At 41.3% G+C, this 25,622-nt stretch overlaps 5 protein-coding genes across 5 annotated transcripts in view; 2 read left to right on the top strand and 3 right to left on the bottom strand.

Moving 5' to 3' along the window:
• Positions 1 to 1,406: 1,406 nt before the first annotated feature.
• Positions 1,407 to 2,077, bottom strand: MELLADRAFT_90546 (uncharacterized protein; the record flags this gene model as incomplete). The annotated part of the gene is made up of 3 exons (XM_007413665.1): positions 1,407 to 1,487; positions 1,572 to 1,718; positions 1,796 to 2,077. The coding sequence occupies 3 exons, from the start codon at positions 2,075 to 2,077 to the stop codon at positions 1,407 to 1,409; spliced, it is 510 nt and encodes a 169-aa protein (XP_007413727.1).
• A 3,384-nt stretch (positions 2,078 to 5,461) lies between these two features.
• On the top strand, positions 5,462 to 6,261 carry MELLADRAFT_38346 (uncharacterized protein; the record flags this gene model as incomplete). Its single annotated transcript, XM_007413751.1, has 3 exons — positions 5,462 to 5,584; positions 5,688 to 5,716; positions 5,838 to 6,261. The coding sequence occupies 3 exons, from the start codon at positions 5,462 to 5,464 to the stop codon at positions 6,259 to 6,261; spliced, it is 576 nt and encodes a 191-aa protein (XP_007413813.1).
• Positions 6,262 to 13,257: 6,996 nt separating this feature from the next.
• MELLADRAFT_65937 (uncharacterized protein) lies at positions 13,258 to 13,719 on the top strand (the record flags this gene model as incomplete). The annotated part of the gene is made up of 1 exon (XM_007413752.1): positions 13,258 to 13,719. The coding sequence occupies one exon, from the start codon at positions 13,258 to 13,260 to the stop codon at positions 13,717 to 13,719; it is 462 nt and encodes a 153-aa protein (XP_007413814.1).
• Positions 13,720 to 20,834: 7,115 nt separating this feature from the next.
• Positions 20,835 to 21,445, bottom strand: MELLADRAFT_109685 (uncharacterized protein; the record flags this gene model as incomplete). The annotated part of the gene is made up of 2 exons (XM_007413664.1): positions 20,835 to 20,846; positions 20,867 to 21,445. The coding sequence occupies 2 exons, from the start codon at positions 21,443 to 21,445 to the stop codon at positions 20,835 to 20,837; spliced, it is 591 nt and encodes a 196-aa protein (XP_007413726.1).
• Positions 21,446 to 24,990: 3,545 nt separating this feature from the next.
• The window catches only part of MELLADRAFT_109684 (uncharacterized protein), a gene marked incomplete at both ends in the record, with an annotated part of 1,127 nt that continues 495 nt past the window's right edge, over positions 24,991 to 25,622 (bottom strand). Inside the window, 2 exons of the mRNA XM_007413663.1 lie at positions 24,991 to 25,026; positions 25,080 to 25,567. Coding sequence (XP_007413725.1) covers positions 24,991 to 25,026; positions 25,080 to 25,567 — 524 coding nt within the window. The remainder of the gene's footprint in view (positions 25,027 to 25,079; positions 25,568 to 25,622) is intronic.

Below are 25,622 nucleotides of genomic sequence, written 5' to 3'. Positions count from 1 at the left end.
TCAAACACCTGGCAAAGTTGGGCTAAACCAGCCAACTTGCGTAAGACAAAATCATACTACATGATTGGAAACGGCCAGATTGTTATCTAACCAATTATATCAAAAGGAGAACCCAAAATAGAAAAATTGCACCTTTTTTAGTAGCACATCCAGTGGAACCAGTGGTGCGCTTGCATTTTGAAACAAAGTATTCTGTGAACGGTTTGGTGGGTTGACCAGCTGTGTAGGCGGCTCTGCATGACCAGGAGTATCTTCATCATTATACCATGAGTCATCAACTGCTGACCCACCTATGTCAACCTCGTCATGATCTTCATCACCACAATCAAGAATATCGACTTCTTGAATCGAGCAGGTTTCACCTGCAGGGCTGCTTGGAGACTCTTTTGCATTCTCCTCATCTTCTTTGACAACTGTTTCGAGGTGGTGCGGGATCGGAAAAGCTCCTCGGCGCAACTCTTTGATTGCTGATGGCTCTGGTGTAGCTGTGCCAATTGCAGAGAGACCAGCGTTGACAATTAATGCAACTTTATGACAGAAGCATCGGATGTGACGGCGCTGAGGATCCCAATCATATTGTTCATTATCTTCTTCGGCGGCTTTTTGGAAAGACTGGTGCATTGTTCGGGCAAGTGTATTATTATTCGAACCAGAGTCTGTGGTCTGTGCAATCATGTGGATAAACAAAACAAATTATCAATCAGCAAATTTCACGTGGTAGAATAGAAAACTAAATTGAAGGAAACACTCATCTTTTGATAGAGACCATGCTTCTTGAGGATTGTCACAAGTGGCTCAGCAAGCCACTCGCCTTTGTGATACCAGGCTATCAACTTTATTCCCAAGTGACGAACTACATACTTCCAGTTTTCATCAATGTATGTGACTGAAAACCCCAAGAAGGCATACCGATTCCCTTTCGTAGTCCAGCTATCATGTATCAAGGTGAACTTGCTGCCAAGATTCTACGAGTTCACTTGAGAATCAGCTGCAAGCAATTTGGACAAGAATAACTAAATAAGAGCAGGAGAATACCTTCAATTCAGTGATGACCGCATTACTCAGCGATAGATATATTCGATGCCCTTGCTTTGCAGCCCACGTGCTTCCATATAATTTAGCTTTGTCGTTGGCATAGGTGAAGGCAGCACGTAGATAAGGATTTTCAATGCGCTCCCAAGGCTGGGCTTGTCGTACCATCCACACACTGACGATCTGATTCAACATCGTGTTGTCAAACGGATGTTTCTCAGAAATGACTGGTATATTTTCTGGATCGGTTTCATGATCAATCTTCCGTTGCTCGAAAGCTGTGATTGGTAACTGAGAACCTTGAGCTATAGCTTTTTCACGCATCTTGCATGCTTTTCCTGACTTGCAACCTTGAAATGAGCCATCACGGTGGTTCAAGAGGTTTCTATTTGTCCCGTCTCCACCACGGTAGGTCTTGCCGCAATACTTGCACGGGAATGATAGAAAAGGACCTTCTGGTGGCTATTTGGGTCATTCATGCAACAAAAATGAGCCGATGAACACTAAGAGTCACATGATAACTGCTGAAAGGTACTCACATCTTGGTCTCCTTGGATAGGCGCATCAAAGTAGTCCAGTATGGGCTCAAAAGATGCTTTTGGCTTCGGATCTTTTACTTTGCTGTTTTCAGTATCCGAGTTCTGACCGAGGTTAATTTCGAGACGCGGTCCAGTTGATTCAGGATTCTGCATACAATTTTTTGTCAAACAATTATGTGTTAGTCACTTCAGGTTTCCATCAAAAGTTACCCACAGCGACTTACCACGGTGGATGGTTGAGATACAACAGCTGTTTTGCGTGTCCTCTTCTTGGATTTTTGACTTGATGTGGTGTTCACGTCTTCCCCAGCAGATGAAGCAACCGATCTTGATCGACGTTGTTTTCGATTTGTTGCAGGAAAGCTGGGATTGTGATTACCAAGTGGGGTGGAGGCAGAGGCGTCAGGAGTGATGATCGATTGGAACCTGTGGCCAGCTGTTGACCGAGAGGTCCGGCGAGGGGTGGCAGGAGTCTGTGGTTCTACTTCTTCTTCATGAACACTCATCTTGATGATGATAAGTTCAAAGGTAAAGGCTGTTGACCATGAAGTGCGTGGACAAACAGTTTTGAGTGGTACAATATGGGTACAGTATCGATAATTCAATACTTTGAAATTCGATACTATTTCAGTACCATTGAGTCCGACACCAGTATCACATAGTACAGTACCGTCAAAAAGGTACTGTACCGGTACTCTTGGGTACTAGTACAGTATTGTGGGGGCGTTGGTAAGGTCCCAAATCCATCATATCCACCTTCTTCTAATGTGAATTCATCAATTTGTTACAAACTGATGAAAACAATTGGTTACTCAAGTTCTACTTGCAGACAAATGTCTTCAATATGGAGCTTATATAATAATCACAGATTATTATTATAGAGAGCTCTAACAATTTGCTTCAAAGGGTTCATGTGGCGCCACTAACTCACAATTTACGTCAGTTTCTTTAATATAAGTTTCAAGTTTCACAATTCCAAAAAGTTTGGGATTACATTCATAAGATTCAAAACAAAACTAAACTTCAAACAAAATTTGTAAGTACCAATTTCCATAGAAAATTATTGTGGATTACAAATCACATCGATAACTGGTTTAGATATTCAACCAAAGAGCTAAAAGACCATACTATACTTTGGAGCCATAAGTTTCCAATTAATTTGAAAATCAATCACATGTTTAAATTTATAGATAACATGTTTATCTTTATATCAAAATACCTCAACCTAAAAAGACAATATAGAAGTTTGATTTCAATAGACAAAAAAAGATAGCTATAGCTGGTCTAGCTTGATAAGACCTCATAATGTTACTAAATGTTTTGTATTTGATAATTTTGAATAAACATTTCATTCAATCACCTTTAAGTGTGTTTGAAATATCCAAAGTAACACAAATAGAATACCAAAAGATTTGAATTATCTATCAGAAACATTGTGAATATACCTGAAGAAGTCAGTAAGATGTGGTGATTATAAGTAACCGCTACCTCTAAAAAAACCTTGACAAACGTCTTCAGTGAACAACTCCATACATGCAATGAATAACGCAGCTTTCTCATCATCTGCACTCAGGGCCTGTTGCATAACCTGAGAACGTCTAAGTCTGGATTTTAGAACCGAAAAGCCTTTCTCGATCGGATTGAAATCAGGGTTGTAGGGGGGAGATAAATCAACCTCACACATTGGGCAGCGCAGAGTTCTTCTACTCTGCCACCATGGTGGATGGGGGTGTTGGCCATGATCAGAGCACTGTTCCAAGCAGGGAATGGGTTCATGGCTGGGAGCTATTACAGATACATACGAGTCAGTTACTGTGAAGACATAAACAAGCACCAATTAAATTAAACCCAAAAAAGACTTACCAAGTCTTTTTCCAAAAAGGACTCAAAGTCGAGCCTGGAGTACCCGCCCGGTTGGATAGACACAGCTACCACATCATCCATGGAAATCACAGGCGAGGCTGACCATTGGAAAGCCTGAGTTGGCCTCTGGAGGCGGGTTGACCCTTGACCAATAGGAGCGCGCGCGTGAGTCCAATACAATCTTCTTTTCAATATTGCCGTTTCATCTGCCAAAATCAAATCGTCACTGTTAGTCAAAGGTGGGATGAATGAAGGTCATACCATACTGACTTACCAACAAAAACTAGACAGCAAGGATCAGTTTGTGATATCTCCTCTATATAGGCACCACGGGCAATCACGGACTGGTTGGGATGGACAGTGCGGGACTTTTTATGAGTCCAACACAGACAAGAACACAATTTGGTTGAGAGAGTTTTCAAGGAGATGGTTCTCCCAAAAGTATCTTGAATCTTGGCCTTGAGTTTGTCAAGATAAAGGGTTGGATCCACTTTGAGTGCTTGCAATACAAATTGCTTCTCAGGCTCTCCTAGAGCGGATGGCGCGCCGGCTTGCATATGGTCCCAAGGATTGGTGACCACCGCGCGGGTCATTTGATAAATTTCAAACCAACAAGCAGCTTGATGTCTGTGCTGTAAAGATTTTTGGGCATCTTGAATATTAAATAGAGAATATGATCAAATTAGGTTAAATTGAAGAGAAACTGTGATTTGTATTGAAACCGAGATTGTTCTGAGCTGATATAAAAAAAACGAAATTTGGATTGAGAGCAAGACAGACAGAAAGGGGAATCAAGATTGGAACAAAAACAAGAAAGTGGAAAATGAGCAAGCGTAAAATGAGCAGTCGAGGAGTGGTACGTGAGGGAAAGACAACCAACAGAATGGGGCGAGAAACCCTTTGTACATATCCCTGTATACGTAGAAAGGCTTTCTTGGTCTTGAAACTGTAGATATGATTGTTGTGAGATCCGTCAACTCGGAGAAATGTCATTAGATGTCCATTGAATGACATCTATCTCACAGTACCCATTGTCAAAAACGGGGTTTTTTAGTTTTTACCAGATTTGGGTTAAATCCCGACACAACACATTTGCAAGAAAAGTTACCAATGATTCTCACAACAGCTGTACAAGTATTGAAAGACCGCAAGATGTTAGAATTCTGACTTTGGTCTTGCGTCATAATTCAATCATGAAGGCACTGTGCCTTATTGTGCCAAAGTGAGGGGCCTGCCCGTTGCGCCGGCGGTAAGACGGCTCAAGTACCGTGGGACGTAAGGTACGGTGGAGAGCTGCCATGACTCATGTCAGGATGGGGGCGCAGCCTTAAAAAAAGGCGCGCCCTGGTGTGTTCTTGTGAAAAGGGTGCGTCTAGGCGTCACTGGCGCATTAGGCGCGGCCTTCCACCGCGCAAAAATGAAAAAACATGAAAAAATGCGAAAAAATCCAGGAAATGCATTTTAACCAACCTTAAATACATATTTGTTGCTGATAAGGTGGAAGATAGATTGTTTGAAGGTCTAATGTTAATTGAAGTTGATTCATAAAACAACTTGAAATGGATTTTATAAGAAAATAAACACGTGGAAAGCCCCACTTTCTGACTATGAGGCATACAGGCCTTTGGGCGCGCCCACCTTGTTTCCGAGATGTTTTGGCGCGCGCCTGGGCGCGTTATTATTTTTGCGCCCCCATCCTGTGACTCATGAGCCTGCGGTCAGTGCCCTGCCCTCGGTGTCTTTGTCATGTTTGAGACACATGTTTGTGCTCCACGACCCCTGCACGCATTTGCACAGCTCGGCTATCGATTATCCCCGCGCCTCCTTCCTGATCAAAGTCAGAGTCTCACATCTCACCTTGTCTCCACCAGTTTGGCGCCCACTCAAGCAAGCAGGCAAGCAGGCCATCAAGCATGCAAGCTAAACCAGCTCTCCGACTTGCTCGGATTGCTTCGCACCTCAACACGCCGGCAGTAGTTAGAGACAATTCGGCGACAAATACCAGCAGTCGAGGACTTTCGAAAGAGATGCCGAACGATCAATCATCTCTAACTACTGCGGCCCCCGCTTCGATAGCCAAAAACCCCGATGACGTATGGAAGCGTGCCGAAACATACCGCTATTGGATACCGATCCAAACTAGATGGTCGGTTCGTTGACACAATCTTCCCAATTCTCGTCCTATCTGCACCCCTCCTACATGTATTCTTCCCAGCTGACTTGATTATCTTTCTGCACATGTTATGCTTGCAGGATAATGATCAATATGGACACATGAACAAGTCAGTCTTTCTAAAAAGGATGTGACAAGCAGATCTTGGTTTGAATAAGAGATTTTGATGTGATGATGCTTGATGGAATGTCGGACTTGGAAACAATGCTTCCATCTCTCTCCGATTAAAGCGCGTACTACTATCATCTCTTTGACACGACGGTCAACAAATTCCTTATTGATAAGTGTGCAGACGATCGTGGAGTGTCACCGATGGCTTTTGTGGTATCTTCAAGTTGCACTTATCTTGCACCGGTCGGGTTCCCTACTACATTATTAGTCGGACTCGCAACACAACACGTGGGGAAATCGAGCGTGCATTGGCGACTCGCCCTTTGGCCTGCCCGTTCAGCAGCTAGGCAACCCGGATCTACCGAAGCAAATGGAAACGTGACACTCGCTTTGGAGCGTAATGAAGAAGCTGGCTGTGCCGCCTTTGGTTCTTTTGTCCATGTTTTCGTCGACTCGGAATCCCGATCAAGGGTCGAGATGAGTCCAACAGTTCGGAAAGCTACCACAGGTCTCTTATCGGATCCCCATATAGCCTCTTCCTGAAGATCGGGAGCCATTCACAAATAGCTTTAGGTAGATTCATCCAGCAATCAACTAGTTCCGATCTTACGAGTTGTATTTTCGCACGTTCGCACATGGCCGGCAATTCCTTAAAAGCTCTCATTTTGTTTGTAGGTGACTAAGTTGACACGCCTTGATTGTAAGAAATTCAACATCCCTTTGAATCTTTTCTCGATTCATGTGGGATGCTTTGGCTAGCTCTTCTTGGCTAGATTCATGCCGGAGTGACAGCTAGACAAAAGATGTTAGATTTCCAGACTCTGAGTCTCTGGACACTGTTTTTTAGCATACGTGGACTCTGCAAATCATGGATGCAAAGAAACCGTGTCGCACGTCTGTACGGCCGAGAAATGAGAAGTCACGCACTGTGACATGGGCCTGATGGCGCAATGGTAGCGCGTCCGACTCCAGTTCTGGATTTCCATCGGAAGGCTGCGTGTTCAAATCACGTTCGGGTCACAGATTTTTGCCGTTTCTTTTGGGTACGGTGAGACATCTGTCAAAACGCTAGGCAGTTGAGGGCTGACATGAAAGCTGCTGCATTGAGTTAATTTGGTTTTTTCAATGTGTTGAGTGACATATATTTGCCAATTGTGTATGGTAATGCAATGGATCATAGCAGCGACGGTCTGCAATGGGTATGGTTGGTGAACTGTATGAAGGTCAAATTGACTTGACATTCATGGGTAACAAATGTTCACTGACTGCAACAAGGGATTTGATGTGACTGATTATCAAAAACATTGGGTCTGACAGATTATGATAAGCTTAATCTGGGTGGATGCAATGATCCATTACATTGTCCATTTTGGGACCGTTAAGTGCCAACCCTTGTTGTGTGGTATGTGTGTGCATCAGGTTACACACAGATATTTCCAATTCTTTGGATATCAACCATCTGTCCATTTGAAAGGTTGAAAATAGGTATGGGTGCCTCTGTGCACAACTAGAGCCAAGATGGGCAACCCTTCTGTCTCCATTCTCAGTAGAGTGTGACACAACAGGTCCTTAAGATGACTATAATTCTATGCACTCATATTTTGGTGCTAATCAGATTTATGGGCATGATCTAATTAGACTTGTCAAGACAACCTAGACTTATATATGATGTGGTGGTACACAATGTCAGAGAGCACACATACACCAACTGAAGGTCTTGATACTGGCAAGAAATTCTAGCTTAAGAGGTAAGGAGTTTCAGGTTCCAATACTACTCAGGTCTTACCCCTCAGCTCCACTAATTCCCCCTGGGATTTTGAGCCAAGTTGGGCCTTGTAAGGACTTCAAATCTCCTCACTGGAAAGGAAGGAAGGAGAAGGGCTGTGAAGTTATTAAATAAATTTTAAGGCACAAGTTGGAAAATCAACACCTCAGAAGTGGTGGAAAGGTTTCCAGAACCAAAGTACACATTCTAATTACAAACTGACTCCAAAAGAGACAATGACAAAGATCAGTCAAGGATCCTTCAAGAGAGAAAAGGATATAAATGTAGATGTGACTATAGACATACCTGACTTCAAAAGAGATGATGACAAAGATCAGTCAAAGATCCTTAAGGAGTCAGAGCATGGTAGTGTTGTGGAAGGAAGTACTTGGATGGCTATGTCTTAAGTCCTAAGGTTTCTAAGTATGATTTAATGGACTTCTTGTAATGTAGCTTGTTGAGGGACATTACAGGCCTCCTGGGTTCTTTCAACACAAGGTGAGGATGATTGACATTCTGGATCAATTGGGAAATCTGGGTGTGATCCAATGACTGATCACCAATTGAGCCATACAAACATGTGTTGAATTTCTTCTAATAGCATGCTCTTAACTGACATGAAATGTGCTCCTATTATCAAAAATAATTCCAATACAAGATTTGGTTTGAGTTTTTTTGGGGGCGGGCAGTTCAAGAAGTGCACCACAATCAAATTTGAGGTTCAGAATTTGTGTCAGCCCTGAGTACATATACATGTACCCAAAAGATAACTTGTAACATATAAATAACATATATTATACCCAGTTACATATACCTAAAGCCTAAGACCAGTATATGACATGTAACAAAACACGTAAAAATAATAATTACTGATACATGTAATATAAAATCAATATGTAGTAGGGGGTTTCGAGTTGCGGATTTTTACGTATTTTTATGCCACAACATGCCTGTTGTTGTAAAACATGCATAAAATTTTTAAAGCAGGACACCTAAAAAGGTGTCCCAAATTGAAAATACATTGATTTTACAAAGATTTTTTTATGAACAACTTGTCCAAATTTATAAAAATTACGTAAAAATTCATCAAACTTGAAACCACCTAGTAAGGGGGCTCAAGTCAAAAATTTTGTGGCCTTTTCTTGAAAAATCGGGGAAAGTTTTTTACAGTACTGTGCTGTAAAAATTTTTCCCAATTTGTAAAAACGGAACGTAAAAATTTCTTTTGGATCTCCTTCTGAGCAGCAAATTTATGCAAATTTGCGTAAATTTACTGCTCAAAAAAGTTTTTTACAATAAAAGTAGTAAAATTTTTTGACTTGAGCCCCCCTAATATATAATAAAACACTAATTACACCTCATAAATCAGTGTCAAGAGTCAATATGCTTATGCTACATAACATATACATAATATACCCAAATGTAATTGAGTGTAACTAAGAGTAATAATGTCTTTATCACTACAATTGAATTTCAAGAGGATAGTATATAAAACCCCCTCTTGCAACCTTCAAGCACACCCACCAAGCAATTGATTACACACTCCTTTTAAAGGAAAATCAAAGTTCTATTGAGGTATAGGTGGTGATTCTTGTGAGGGGACACTTACACCCAACCAGGCTGTACCACCTTAGGAGCTATCCATCAAAACAGTTTACTGATCTTGTGGAAGAGATGTGCTATCCCATAGCGGTAGGTCTTGCTTGAGTAGCTTGGGGTTGTCTAGCAGGGTGGGATCAGGAGGACTGAGTATCAATAGAATAGCTCTTCCTAACCTAAGCTGCACACTGCCCTGGACTACAAATAGATTACTAAAAACAACAAACAACCAACCACTAGTGAGCATAGAGTACCCCTAAAGAGTACCCTACCCTTAAAATTTGGGCTTTCAACTTGATTGTGGTCAGGGTACATATCACTTGTAGTTGGCCCACAGTATTAACAAAGTAGAATGTGTGGAATGGCAAATGTTGCACTTGTCAAAAGGTGAAGCCGTTAAAAACTACTATGGAAGTAAGTGCAACTAGAAGGCATACCAAAAGGACATCTCAAAGAAGTCTAGCCAAGCCACTGCTAATATTTTTCTTGTATGTTCTGTCTCTCTTCTGATTGTAGTTGTTCCCACTTGTTAAAATTTACTTCATCCAAAAAATTGTATCAAGAAAAATCAAAAAAACAAATTTTTGTTTATAAAACATTACAAAATCTAAGTTATACTAGGGCCCCAGTGGCTGGTACTGCACTCATGATCCATTGATATTGGATCAGTAGATCCATTCTCTCTCTGAAGGTAGCACTTTTGCTCCTTGTGAGATCAGGAAAAGGGACCAGAAGCAAGAAAATTGGCAGGATGAGAGACATTTCCCAAATATGTCTTTCATGACAAGATTATTCTTGATTAACTCTAAAGTTGTTTAGGGCCCGTTTGGCTGGATTTCCAAAAATTCATTACACAAAAACAAAATTTCAATCTGCCCCTTCTTCAAGGGGCAGATAGAGAAACTCGAATTTCAGCTTTTTTGATTACCAAGCAGTTGACCAAAAAGGTCAACAAAAGATCATCTTGATCATCGTTGACCATTGATCACCATTTGACTGTTTGGTAAAGATGAAATAAAAAGACTTTTTCAATTGAAACTTGAAAATCAACCAATCCATTTTTAATTCCATCCATCCATCCATCACGGTCATTGATGACCCAAATCATTGCTCCATCAATGTTCTGTTTGTTGACACTTCACATCATGTGGTTTGATCATCATGGAGCATTCCTTGTGCTTCAATTCAATCTCTAGCAATTTCGATTTTTTGTAACTTTAGGACAGGTGTTATGTAGAGAGAGAGAGATGAACAATGGGGAAGAAGGCTGAGCAAATGTGAGGGTGTGAACAAAATAAAAGGGCATGGTTAGAGAGAGAGGGTGAGAGAGAGATTGAAGTTGATTTATTGGTTGAGGCGAGGGGCAAAAAGAGTTTTTGGACTGAAAAACAGCCTTGATGCTGTTTTTCAAAATCAATGGATTTTTGATCAAATACACTTTTTGTTTTTGGTCAAATAAAGTTGCCAAACGCCGGTGTTTTTGACCAAAATCAAAAAGTGTATTTGACCAAAAAGAGTTTTTGGCTTTGGTGAGGTTTTTGGTTTCCAGCTGAATGGGCCCTTATTCTATCAAGTACATTTGAAACCAGTTTCTAGTGCCGAATTTGTATGCAAGAGAGGTGAAGTAGTGATAGCAGAATATTTGGTGGTTAAAATTGTAGGTGGGCAGAAAGGGCTGAAAATTAGACACAAGACAGGTGTATGTATTAAAAACAAGACCACTTTAATTAAACAAGAACTGCCTTTGATGAGCAGTGATATACATACTTGTGCAAATAATGCAAAACAAAAATCATAATGTGATTGGAGTCAAAGCAGACCAAAAGCATAAAAAGAAGCACTGAAAAGCACTGAGCCCCAGTTTTTGCCATGACCACAGGAATAAAAGCATTTTACCAAAGACCAAAAGCATTGGCACCTATTGTAGTCCAGATTCAAGTTTTATGATAAATCATACCTACAATCTTCAGTAGTCTCTTTGAAATTGTCTATAGTTTATAAATTCTCATCAAAATCATAGTTTTTTTCTTTTGTCCCACCCTCCACCCTTTTGTCAAACAGAGGGTTAAGTTTCATGTGGTGCCAGCCTGTAGTAATGTTCCAGCTGTTATATTTCTACTACAATGCAGAGGGGAGCACTCCAGTGGAGGAGCGCAGCGCCATTTGTTGCTGCCCTCAGTGCTCTATCTCAAAATCTTCCTCCTGGGGCCAACCATTCTGCAGTCCAGGCCTCCAGGCCACCATGAGTAGCAAAGCTCACTGTGAACATCATTCAAATTCCCCAAATGGAAGGGGGGAAATGATTAGGAAATTTTACATAACAGGATCTATCACTCCCCACTTGAGCCATAACACCCGCACTATGCATGTGTAGAAGGCTGAGTGAATAGGTGGCTATCATGTACATACAGGTCTGCTCAGTTATCTTCCCATCTGGATACGTGAATCATATGTGATACATGCTGTAATATTCCTCAGCTTGACAAAAGCATACAAAAAATTCACCTGTGGTGCACAGAATGTTTGGCTGTAAGCCGAAGATATTGTATGCAGTATCAACGGATAATGTCCGAAAATCGGGCCGCAGATGAGCCCAGATTTGGCAGATGACTCTGAGAATTTTTTTTGAAATAACTCCACAAGTTTTTATGAATCTAAGTGGTAAAATCATCAAATAAAACAACTTTTTTTGTATCATAAACATGCATTAGAATGTCTCTAGAGCTTGTGGGCCTATCTCACATCCCTAAAGTGCCTCTGAAGGTGTTAGGCAGCCCAAAAATCGAAATTTGACTCATCTGCCCAAATCTGGCTACACAACCGTCACTAAAGCCGTGGCAGATTGATCTGGCTACTCATCAGGCGGATTCATCTGCTGACTATGTATGTACATCACATTCACCACACTACTCTGTACAGTACATCCATTACAGCTTGACTCTTTGCTCAACCACTGTACACACTGATCTACATTTGTAATGAATATGGAATTTGATTGTTGTGTCCAGGAAAAGATTTGGGGGTGATCTCATCTGGCCTCATCTGACCCTCATCAGCACAAAATTGACTTTCTACACATCCGCCATCTCATAATTCTCAAAGGGAATTCTCATCTGGGCTCATCTGCCATTCTCAATATAACATTCTCACGTGCCACCAGCATAGTGGATGTCTCACTTATGTTGTGAAAATATCACACTCCATGGACTTTCCTCATCAAAATAACATAGTATTATTCCAGACATGAAAGTCCACACAAGATCTGAAGGAAAAGGATCTTTGGGTACCTTCATGTTGACTTCTGAAGCAAAGCGTGCAAGTTAATATTGGTTGTGCAAAAGTTACATTTTTGTGAACATTTCACACAGCGTATAATCCTGTGAAGAATTCACAAAATGTATAATCTTGTGAGAAATTCACAAGATGTATAATCTTGTGAAAGGTTCACAAGTTGTATAATCTTGTGAAAAATTCACAAGATGTATACTCTTGTAAAAAATTCACAAGATGTATAATCTTGTGGAAACATCACAAAATGTATAATCTTGTGAAGCATTATATCATCCTGTGAACAGTTCACAATATATAATATCTTGTGAACATTTCTGATCGTGTTATATCAATTGCATTACATGTTCCATGGAAAGGAAGAGTAAAATATCATAATTCAAGCTTGCTCTGTAGAATATAACTCCACCGTTCCTCCAAAACATTATCTTCAGCAATTGTTGCTTCTGAATATTGGCGAGTGTCGTGCAGAAGAGAAACTAGATGAGTGTCCCATGCAAAGATCACACGTGCATGATCTAGAAATAGTCCATGATATACGGACTCCACAGTTTTGGTGCACTCTTCCCAAGTTGTCTTTGTAACAATTTGAGAAGTGTGACTGCCTGTCACCAACTGTATGGGAAGCGTATTGGCAGTTGGATCCCATCCTAATGAATATAACATATGGAATTGAGCCTGGCTGAAATGACAAAATACAATTATATGAATCAGAAAGTGCTTACCTGACTGGCTAAGGCCTAGTACATTCATGAGCGGAGCTGGTATCAAGATACAACTGGTATTTTGAACACCTTCCCGAACTGTGTCCTGGTTACAATTTCGACAAGTTCATGGAAATCCTTCAAAACCCACTGGCCACTGCCACACAACAAAACTGGTATCCAATGCCAGGTGGTCCCGCCCTCATCGCTAACACATTTCACCAGCCGGTTATGTATTACACCCCTGCGGAAGCATTGGCATGCCCCACATACCCTTTTTTCACGGCTCCTCCACCTGAAATCAAACCAATTACCATCACTTTTGTCTTCAACGATCACTATGTGTCCCTAGAACTGAATTTTAGCAATGATCTTCCAATACCCAACCTATGCTCTGAATGGTCCCAATTGCACAACAACGCCGCGGATACATGGACCGGAATGTATGGACAAAACTTTTTGGTATTCAAGAATATTGCTAAGGAGATCAGGACAGAACGTAACAAGCGCCGGGATGAAACTGATGGCCCATCTCAGTGTGTGACGATTGACATATCCAGTCCACTCACCAGTCCAAGACCTAGTAGCTCAAGGAGATCAAGTAGCTCTAGTAGCTCTAGCAGTTCTGATTCTGATTTTTTGTAGTTTCATTGTATAGTGTGCTCATGTTGTGAAGAGTGTTTAATGTACCAGGGGCTCATTTGACATGTACATAGATCAAACAAATAAAAAATGGTGTGAAATAAAAGATCCTGAGTGTGATTGAATGGTAGGCCCAAAAGAGTGCTTTTGAAATCACATGTCTTTGCAGTTGTCTCCATGTGGACACATCAAATTGTGAGATGCATGTTTTTGAGAATTCCTCAGACATACAGTATAGATATGAAATTTGAGTGAGTGTGAATGATATATTTGGTGAAATGTTCACAAGGTGAGATATCCTGTGAAAAATTCACAAAATGATATATCCTGTGAAATTCTTACAAGGTTGTACATTTTGTGACATTTTCAGAAGATTATACATTGTGGAGATTTTACAAAATGTATACATGCACTACACTTGCAAAGGTTTTTTGCTTTTCTAGTGAAGGCATTATGTAATGACGGACTTTTTTGTGAGTCTCAAAGTGGTGTAAAAAATCACAAAATCATCTTGGTTCCATATAATGTTATAAGAACATGTAGCTTGGATCATCTTACAAGATGATGAATTGTGTGAATTGTTCACAAGATGATCTATTTGGTGAAAAATTCACAAACTTTATCATCTTGTGAAATTTTCACAAAATGACATATCCTGTGAATGTTCCACAATATTACAAATTTTGTGAGATTTTCACAAGATCATACATTTTGTGAAATTTTCACAACAATGTAACCTTTGCACAACCAATTTTACCTCCCATGCTTTGCTTTAGAAGTATACATGAATGAAAGTACTCAAAGTTTTTAAAAAGAACTTTCATCTCAGGGAGGCTGAGGTGAATAATTCACAATGCTGTGAAAAGTTGACACGCTCGTGAAAACTTCAGTATATTGTGAAAATTTTGCACTCTTGTGAAATCTTCACAATATTGTGAAAAATTCACAACATTGCGCAATGTACTGGGAATCTATCATGGACTATTTCTAGATCATGCACATGTGATCTTCGCATGAGACATTCATCTAGGATCTCTTCTGCACAACACTTGCCAATATTCAGAAGCAACAATTGCTGAAGACAACACTTGAAGGCTCAGTCAGTCGAAAGGTATGTTGCAGAGGAAGATTGGAATGTGAGATGTTCTATATTCAATTCCATAAAACATGTAATGCAATTTTATCTATGTACAAGGACTGAGAGATACAACATGCTGGTGGAATGTGAGAATTGTGTATGAGTATTGAGAAGGGCAGATGAGCCCAGATGAGATTCCTACTTGAAGAGTAATCAGATCCAGATGTGTAGCAAGTGAGTGTTGTGAATTTAAAGCTCAGATGAGCCCAGATGGGATTGCTCTTTACAGAATCATCAGGGCCGTATGTGTAGCCAGTGAGTTTTGTAGATATGAAGCTCAGATGAGCTCAGATGAGATCCCCCCAATGTATTGGCTTGGAATCAAAGCTCATTATGTTATGTACACGGTTTGAGTCAAGCTGTAGCAGGTATACAGTGTTTTATTACCAAGTTGAGTCATAGTACACATGTACAACCAGCTAGAATGGAGTCGTGGTTGAGGGTAATTGCAGCAGATGAATCTGCTTGATGAGTAGCCAGATCAATCTGCTACGGCTTTAGTGACGGTTGTGTAGCCAGATGAATCTTAAGACTTTACAATAGTCAGGTTCAGATTCATACAGATGAATCTGAGACTGAGCCAGATTTGGGCAGATGAGTCAAATTTTGATTTTTGGGCTGCCTAACACCTTCAGAGGCACTTTAGGGATGTGAGACAGGCCCACAAGCTCTAGAGACATTCTAATGCATGTTTATGATACAAAAAAAGTTGTTTTATTTGATGATTTTACCACTTAGATTTATAAAAACTTGTGGAGTTATTTCAAAAAAAATTCTCAGAGTCATCTGCCAAATCTGGGCTCATCTGCGGCCCGATTTTCGGACATTATCCGTTGATACTGCATACAATATCTTCGGCTTACAGCCAAACATTCTGTGCACCACAGGTGAAAAAATTGACTACATACACTGACTCAAAGTTTTGGTGCAATCAAATCAACTAAATTTCATGTAACATCCTATCTATCACAGACAAATGGCTTAGAGATAATTGCCTGGGTAGCTATGGAGATATATGTAGTGAATTTTTGGGACAATTTTGTCAAAGTCAAAAAAGTTACCTGATGTGAGCAGACCTGTATGTACCACCCACTTCGGTAACGCATATGTAACGTGTGCGACCGAATATGCACCACCAAAAATGCGCAGTGATATTTGGTTGCATATGTGACTCGAAATTGTCATTTGGTAAACCCGAGTGCAACAAAAGGCGCACACGTATTTTTGCATATATATGCAAAAATCGTGCATATTCTTGAAAATGACAAAAAAGTCGCTTTTGTTTTTGTATATGCAACTTCGTGAGTGTGCGACTCTCTGTCGCTTTTGGTTCTCACCTCATCATGGTGAGTTTTTTTTACTTGTCTCTTTTCCTCTTTTTTTCTATCTTTTTCTTTCCCTCTACGATCATCCTCCTTTTTAACAATTCCCCTTTGGTTTACTCTTCTCTTCATATCAATCCCAACTTTTTACTCCCTCCGATTGACTCGATTAATTTTTTCAACACAAATTCAAAACTTGTCAACTTCAAACAAATCAACTTCAAACAAATCTTTCAACTCAAATCAAATCATAATCATTCAAAATCAAACCTAGACCATAGTCTTATCCAGATTGAATTCTTTTAAATTGCAAGATTATGATTTCATACAAACATCAAATCATGATCCATTCAAATCAAATACAAATCCTTTGGATTACAACTATTACAACTCGCTCCTCTCCTTTTGACTCGGAAGCTTTCAAACCAGAAACTTATTCTTTCAAATTAAAGACCTTGTATTAACCTCGAAGTATCCTTATTGATCAAATGAAGTAATTTAATTTTTTTGGGTTGATTACCAGAAGTCCTTGTGAAATCAGTAGCTCAACTTGTAGCTAAATCTCCGACTGTTTCCCATTTTGGTAAACAACATTCACTACATTGAGTGACAAAGGGTTGTTTGGGAGCATGACCAGAATGTGATGACTGGGGATGTAGCTGAATTTCTCTTATCGGAGAAGTTCTACGGTTCGGCTTTTCAGCAAATTCTTTTGGAAACGGTTTTTATCTCAGATCGGAGACACAAAAACGAGAAAGAAGATTAAGATAATAATTATTCTGATGAAGAGAAAAGCGAACAATTTGGTACAAGAGGTATTATATATATAGTAATAATAAACAAATCCAGGTACCAATGTATATCTCTACAACTTGTTCCTTAATTGAAAATTGTTCCTTAGTTGTTATCTTCATAACCTACTAGCATCTAGCAGTTCATGACAAATTATGACTGCCCATGTACAAGAAATGCAAAAAACCTCCCCAGCTTTCACATACCCACGTCTTGAGTGGCTTGTTTAGGCACACAGGGGTTAGCAACGGGGCGGAAAAAACAAATCAAGCTTTGTCTAGAATAGGACAGAACGGGATGCGTCGAAAGCCGGGTCCACCCGTCGACGAGCACGCAAACGCCAGACTTCCTCAGAAGGGCCTGAACCCAAAGTCGGCCATAACCGGTGGAAGCGTTCGAGATAATGATCCAGATCAAAAGGTAGCTGCGAAAGTGGCGACCAGACAGCATCCAGTTCCGAAGAGGCGTCCATCCTGACCAGATATTCGTGAAAATCAGGAGAGGAGCACCTGTAGTTGAGAATTGTCGCGACCTTCTCTTTGTCCTGAAGTAGCAAGTCGCTCCATCGCGTGGCCTGGTTGGGCAGAACTTTTGCCAAATCCCCTACAAAAGGCATCAACAAAGAGACGTTAAAGACAGGATGCAGGCGACCCAAGGAAGCAGGTAAATCCAACTCAGCAGCATTGTTCCCCACCATACGCAAGACCGCAAAGGGACCTAACCGCCGAACATCCAGTTTGTTATTCGCCCGCTTAGTCTTCAAATTTCGACGTGACAACCAAACCAGATCCCCAGGTTGATATGTAGCCACAACACGTCGTTCCTTGTTATAGAACTTCGCTTGTGTCGATTTTGCTTGTACTAGGTTGTCACGGAGCTTCTCTTGTATAAGCTGAATGTGTTTGACAAAGTCGTCCGCTGCAGGTCGACCCGAAGAATGCGTGAATGAATTAAACCGAGGGTGGTAACCTAACAAAGCAAAGAACGGTGTCATTTTTGTTGAGGAGGAGACAGAATTATTGTAAGAGAACTCAGCCAGAGCCAAAAGTCAACACCAATCCTGCTGATCCTCCGCCACGAAATGACGCAAATAATCTTCCAATAGGGCATTTGTTCGTTCAACCTGACCATCCGTTTGGGGGTGGAAGGCGGTAGAAGGAGCAGGTTTGACGGATAGCAAACGTAGGACATGCGTCCAAAATGCCGAAACCAGAGTTGTTCCCCTATCAGAAACTACCACATCCGGTAAACCATGAAAACGGAAAACATTGTCAATAAAAGCATTAGCCAACTCATCCGATTTCCATGACTCCTTGGCAGGAATAAAATGTGCAGCCTTTGACAAGTGGTCGACAACAACCATTACGGAATCAAAACCGTGAGAAACCGGCAGTTTCACGATAAAATCAATACCTATGGTTGACCAGGGACGCTCCGGGACTGGTAATGGTGTCAATTTTCCTTGCAGGGGACGCTGGTCAACTTTAACCTGTTGACAACTAGCACAATTGCGAATGAAATCCAAAATGTCACGCCTCATGTTTGGCCAACCAAAGGAGCGGGAAATAAGATCGTAAGTTTTCAACGTTCCCCAATGGCCACCTGTTACTGAATCATGACAAAGTGAAAAAATCTCATCACGAAATCGCGAAGGAACGTAGACGTGGTCCCTCCACCACCAAACATTATCCACACAACACAAGAAAGCCGGATGGATGCCGATTATCAACTCGTCGTCTCTGTATGCAGTAGAAAATTGACGCATTAGTGAATCTTCAACAGGCATAAATGACGAGATATCAAAACGACCCGCGTTTGCCACACTGATAGCTTGGACACCAATATTCTTGACTTCGCGTGAGCCTAAAAGAATGACACGAGAACTGTCTTCCTTGCCACAAACAAAATCTGAACGGCGGGAAGCCGGATCCGCAGGATTCGTTTTCCCTGGCGTATGTAAGATTTCAAAGTTGAATTCGCCTAAAAATGAAGCCCAACGCGCTTGTCGTGGTGTCAGGAGCTGCGCAGTCATGAAGTAACGAAGATTAGCGTGGTCTGATAAGACTGTGACAGGAAAAGTTGTGCCCATAAGCCACGCTCTCCACTCATGGAAGCAAGCGACAATAGCACCGAGTTCCTGATTGTGTATTTGCCAGCAACGTTCTGCTTCTGTGAGCTTCTTCGAAAAATATGCTACAGGCCGTAATTGTCCTTCAGGTGATTTCTGCAATAATATACCAGAGTAAGCATATCCCGAAGCGTCAACTTGTAGTACGCGAGGCAGAGTAAAATCAAAGTGCAAAAGGAAGGGAGCGGAAGAAAATAAACGACACAGCCTATTGAAGGAATCTACTGCTGTTTTATCCTTTAAACCGTTGACAACGTCCGCAGTCTTCGCCGTTAAAGTTGTAAGAGGTGCCACAACTTCGGAAAAATCAGCTATAAAGCGGCGGTAAAAGTTTGAGAACCCCAAGAAACGCTGTAAGTCGTTTAAAGTCAATGGGTAAGGCCAATCGGCGATAGTCTTCAACTTTGATGGATCTATGCTGATGCCTTCCGTCGAAATGACAAAACCTAAAAAAACAACCTCTTTAGCAAAGAATTCACATTTTCCTGGTGAAGCGGTCAGCTTGTGTTCCGATAATTTTGCCAGGATCTTCTCGATATGACTTTCATGATCTTCTGCGGTTTTCGAAAAAATCAAGATATCATCAAGATACACAAAGCAAAAAACATCCAAATATTCTCGTAATACCCATTGGATAAAACATTGAAATACTGCAGGAGCGTTAGCAAGTCCAAAAGGCATAACAGTATATTCAAACAGTCCCCAAGGAGTGCGGAAAGCTGTTTTCCACTCATCGCCTTCGGCAACTCTTAATAAATTAAAGGCAGCCTTCAGGTCAATTTTAGCGAAAAACTTACAACCACGCAACTGGTTCAAAATCCATGACATTACTGGAATGGGGTAGCTATCACGCTTGGTGATCTTATTCAAACCTCGATAATCCACGCAAGGCCTATTCTTTTTACCTGGAACTTTGACAAAGAAAATTGGGGCTGCGGCAGAGGATTTGGAAGGTTGAACAAACCCTTTACTTAACTGCTCGTTCAGGTAAGTCTTCAACTCAGCTTGCTCATCAGGGGACAAATTGTAGAGTCCTCTGAATGGAGGTTCACAGCCTGGTTTTATTTCAATTGCAATGTCAAACGGTCTGTGGGGGGGTAAAACAGATTCCTGCGGAGAAAAAACATGTAAGTACTTCAAACAACTTTTGGGTAGATTTGAAAGAAAAGACTTGTCAGGGGTAATGGAAATGATTTGATTCGTGGAGGGTTCAATGGGAATGGTGGAAGGTGTCTTGATGGTCGCCGTTGGAATGGACTTGAGAGGAGAGACAGTAGTAGTTTCATACTTACAAGAAACTACTGATATATCTACCACTTTGTCATTCACTATGACTGTAGACACCATACTACCACCTATCTCTAACCATCTACCCGACTTGTTCATCATCAATGACACTCCATGTTCCTCCATCCAAGGCAAACCCAAAATAACATCGTGACCTCCGCTCAATTTCGTCACACCTAAAGTCGCCATAACATCTTCTTCCTTTCCTTCAACATCAATCAATTTCAAACAACCGGTCCACTCTCTCATAACCGTCACTCCTGAAACACCATTAAAACCAAAAAGTTTTTGAGGAGCTTTCTTCGCCTTCAATTCGACTTGATTCAATTCCGCAAATCCAACATCCATAAAACTGTCCATCGCACCCGTATCAACCAAAGCCATAACATTTATTGGAAGGTCATCTGAAATCAATCGTAAAGGAATCAAAAATTGACGATGTTTAGTCGTGTCAGCTTGAATCCTGATAGAATCCAAATGAACATTTTGATCTACCAAATCATTGCTTGTGCTTTCATAATCAGGTGTGTGCAAAGTCGACCAAAACGATTCCAGCAATTGAGTAGTTTCTTCTTTAATCGTGTTTGGCAAAGCTTCATAATCCGATAATTCCAATTGAACTGCAGAAATTTGAGTTGGAACAGAGGATGAACGTACACCTGGACAATTGTTGGACACCGATTCACGTAACATCTTCAACTTGTCTTCAATGCGTGCAGACTGATTTGGACAGGATCGTTTACCATTAGTCAATTGTAAACGTTTATGTTCATCGTCATACGGCTTGAGACAATCAAAACACAAGTTCTTCGAGATGCAAATTCGTCGAATCGCTGGAAAAGGATTGGAACCATCTTGATCAGTTGAGACAGCGTTAACGTCAATATCCATCGGAGTTGGACCATTACGACTTGACGAGGGTAAAGAATGATGGGCAGGACGTTGTGAAGCTTGATGACTGGCGTGAGGGTGTCGGTAGATTTCACCTTGCGATCGAAGTTGGGGAAAAGTCTGTGTCACTATCGATCTTAAATCCAAAATGTCAGCGGCTCTTACTGCCATGTCTTGAACACGAAGGAGATTTGTTTCGTTAACCCAACCTTCAACACGAGTCTCTTCTAGTTGAATGCTGGGATGTAAACCTTCAATGTATTGAATGATTTTATCTTCTTCTAATTTTTTCACATGGAGAGATAATTGTTTGAATCTTGAATTATAGTCGATTATTGATCCTTTGCCTTGTTTGCAAGCACTAAGTTGATCTCTTGCAGTCTTCTCAGCATGTTTGTCACCAAATTTAGGATCCCGGTATCCTCACCACCCCCCCCTAGTAACTCCACCACCCCCTCCCGTTCACAGCTAGTGAAAGGCTTAGTTGCTGCTGACACAAGTCGTGACAGTGCTAGCTTGAACCGCGCTCTCAGCACTCACTGAGAATTTTCTTTGATTGTTTCCCTAACAAAACATCATATAGGTACAATAATTGAAGGATCCTTCAAGTGTTGCGCGAAACAAACAAACAATATGAATCAAGATCGCTCCGACCGATCGAATTTGAATCAATCGGAGCGATTGGAAAACAATTCTGAGAAACAATCAATCAGACCGATTGAATTGATCGTGTCGAGTGCCTTATATGTTTCCCTTTTTTTGGGTTAGTGTGGTTAAGCATTTGAAAGACCAGATAAAAAACACATGATGTCAGGAGAACCGATTGAATTGATCACATTGTGTTCTTGTGCTCAATCCACTCGGTTCTCAACCCTTTTGAGCAAGTGTGATTGCTCGGGTAAATTCCGTAGCTTATTGTGTAGCTGGACAAAGTTTGATATCTTTGATGACTCGATTACAAGATTCATTACCAAAGACAAAGGAGTGTGGTGTCAAAATGAATGACGAGAGCCAACAAGGCAATGATCTTGTAGAGCTACAGAGACAGACAAGGAGAGAGAGAAGGACAATTCAGATCCATGTATGTATTTGGTGGATCTTATAGTGTTTGTCCTAGGATGTGTTGAGCATTGTACGACTAGACCACTCCATGCTCGACTGTGGCCGGATCTGCTGATTCTACTGGGATAGGACAAGTTCTTTTGTTGTGACCTGTCTTGTGGCATTGGCTACATCGAGGACCGTTTTGTTCAGCTTCCTGATGCTCATGACGACAAAGATCGCGCTTGGTCTTGTTCGAAGATCCTGTAGGCCGACCACGAGATCGAATCGGAGCTGGATCACCAATGGTGGGAGTTGGACTGACAAGAATCCGGCTTAACTGACTCCACAACACGCTCTGTTGATGGGCGGGGAGAGTGTTATGTTGTGCTCGTACGAGGTTGAGTAGCGAGTCAAAGTTAGGTGGTTGGTTGTGTATAACTGGGTCAACTAAAGGCGGTTCTAGATGCCAATGAGGGTCGAAGTGGTTCACAGCCAATTTCCTCAAAGATAACATGAGATGCTTCAGGAAGTGGGCACAGGGCAATCCTTTTGATCCCGAAAGTACGTAGGTGCAGTTGTTGGTGTCATCTAAAGAAAGGGCTTTTTGATACTGCTTGTAGGTCTATTTGTGATTTGGGTTTAGAATGTTTCATAATGAATCAGGAAAGGAATTGTTGGGAGGAAACTAGACAAGAAATTACCTCTAGTAGTGCGTAGTGCGAGATTTTTCTGTTGACATCAGTCCAGATTTGAGGACGAAGTCGAGATAAAGTATGAGTTCGATCAAAGGCTATACGGTGTTCTATCCTATCTCTTTGCTGTTGACAAACAAATTCCAGCTTGGTGTATACAGTTGCAAGATCACCAGTTGATGTCCAGATCCAGCCTTTGATACCAGCATGACCACCTTCAATCCGAGAGGTGACGGTGTGACCAAAATGTTTTATATCCTTTGTCCAAGCAGTTACAAACTTTTCCTTGTGAATCACCCACGTACTCTTGATGTAATTGAAAGAAGTCTCGCCAATATCAGTTCGAAGAGCCTCAAAGCGTGCTTCGAAGTCTTCGGGAGAGATCGAGTTGCAAATTTCCTGCCAGCTGCTTTGAAACGCTTTCCATTGCTCGTCTGTTAATTTCATCTTGATGTTAGCTTGAATATTTTTCTCGATATGCCATTTGCAGAGTAGATTCTTGGTGTGTGGCAGAGTTTCCTTCAGAGCGTTCATCAAGGCGAGCTCTCTATCAGTCACAACAGCCTGCAGATTTGAAAGCTTGGACCCAAAGCACAGCTTCATCTGCTCCAAAACCCATCGATAGTCGGCTTCAGTTTCTTGTCGCATTAGACCAAAGCATAGAGAGATAGACTGATGTGTTGGTGAAACTCCCATCACGTGGAGGAGTGGCATTTGAAACCTAAGACAACCAAACCACAAAAATCAGTCAGTCTCAACTCTGATTAAACTTGATTGCTGTGAAAGATCTCACCGATTGGTTTTGTAAGTTGAATCCATCAGTAGCACATCAGATGTCCAGAAGTCCGAAGCCGACTTCACACTAGCTTTGGGGGCAACAAACAGACGTAGGAGTCGGTGATTAGAATCCAGTTCATAGGTATGGAACACATCATTTGCCTTGAGGTTGTCTATCAAAGCTTCAAGTGGAGTGCGTCCATTGAGATCCAAAAGTTTTTGTTTCTTGATCATGTTGTAGATGTCCTGGCTGGTTGACAAGTTAGTGGGATCGGATGCCTTCAAGGTGCGTAGAATGAGTCGTGGAGGAACACCTGCATTTGCAAGGTTAATAACAAAGTTGTGCTGTTCTGGTGCAAGTTTACGTGAAGCTGGTATCTCAGCAAGGTTTGTAGAAGGTTCATGATTGTTGTGCTGATCATTTTTAAATTCAATCTTCCACTGATGAGTGATTTCCACATGTCGAATTGTAGCAGACCAATTGCATCCCAGAAGTTGAGTTGAGGTGGATCGAACTGCACTGACGACTTGCTGAGGTGTTCTGCCATGAGAACAGGCAAAGACTCGTTTCTTTTGTCTCTTATGTTTATCAGAACAGGTGCGGGTGATTTTCAACCAGTAGCCTGATCCTTTGGCATAGTTCCGCAGTGCATCTTCAGCTTCTTGTAAGGATGGGTATATAACTTCGCCAAAATCCATTTTTGAGGTGTGGTGTGTTGTTAGATGATGACAAGAGTTTTTGAGTTGTGAGCTGTGGAGTTGGATGATATGGAGCTGGGAAAAAGTTGGATAGAGCTGAAGCTTTTTGGGTGAACTTCAAAAATTACAAAGATGGGAGCGTGGTTCAATCTGGCACTGTCACGACATGTGTCACCAGGCACTAAGCCTTTCACTAGCTGTGAATGGGAGGGGGGTGGTGGGGTTACTAGGGGGGGGGGTGGGGATACCGGGATCCCAAATTTAAACCATAATTCTCCTAAGAACGCATCCAGACTTGCTAAAACTGGTAATTGATAAGGGATACTCTTCAAATTTCCAATCATGTTGAAAATTCCTTGAGAATGAGCATTGCGTTCTAAAAGACCTATAAACCAGATTTGAGTGCTTGAAGGTGTCGAGTTCAAAGAAGTAAAATGTCTTGCTATCCAGTTTATTTTCTGAGTGTCGAATGGATCATTTGGGAATCTGATTAAATCAAGTTCTTCATGTATTTCCAACATAAACTGTTTCAAACACTTGCTGTTGCCAAAAAATCTTAAGTTATCACGAATTTTTGGAGGTCTGAAATCCACAATACCTTCAGTTTCTCTTTGTGATTCTCGTCTAAAGGTAGTTGGCTGAGGAATTGGTGAATTGTGACGAAAAAATTGTGGCTGAGTTTGAAATGAAGATTGTTGAGGCTGAAAGAACGGTTGTTGAAAAGTTGGTTGTGTCGGATGGAAAGATTGAGAAGTTTGATCAAATTGCGGTGGTGGAACAGGATTGAATTGCGGTGGTGGAACAGGATTGAAAGAACTTCGAGGAGGCACAGGAACAAAATGAGGGTTTTGAGAAGCGAATTGTGGTTGTACGAAAGGATTTGGTGGCGGAGGAAAGAACTGCGAGTTGGGTGGAGGTGGTTGACCTTGAGGTACTTGAGGTACTGTGTGAAACTGTGGCTGTGGGGGCGCAGGATGAAATTGTGGTTGCTGAGGCACAGGATGAAATTGAGGAGGGGGTACTTGAGGATGAGTTGGCATTTGATTTGGAATTCGAACATGAGGTGGAATTCGATTTGCATCTGTTTGACGAAATGTTGAGTTCTGAACATCTGGATAAGATACATTTAGGGTATT

This window comes from Melampsora larici-populina (genome assembly GCF_000204055.1).
Source record: "Melampsora larici-populina 98AG31 unplaced genomic scaffold MELLAscaffold_38, whole genome shotgun sequence".
Lineage (NCBI taxonomy): Eukaryota > Fungi > Basidiomycota > Pucciniomycetes > Pucciniales > Melampsoraceae > Melampsora > Melampsora laricis-populina.
This window is presented reverse-complemented; position numbering and strand designations above follow the sequence as displayed.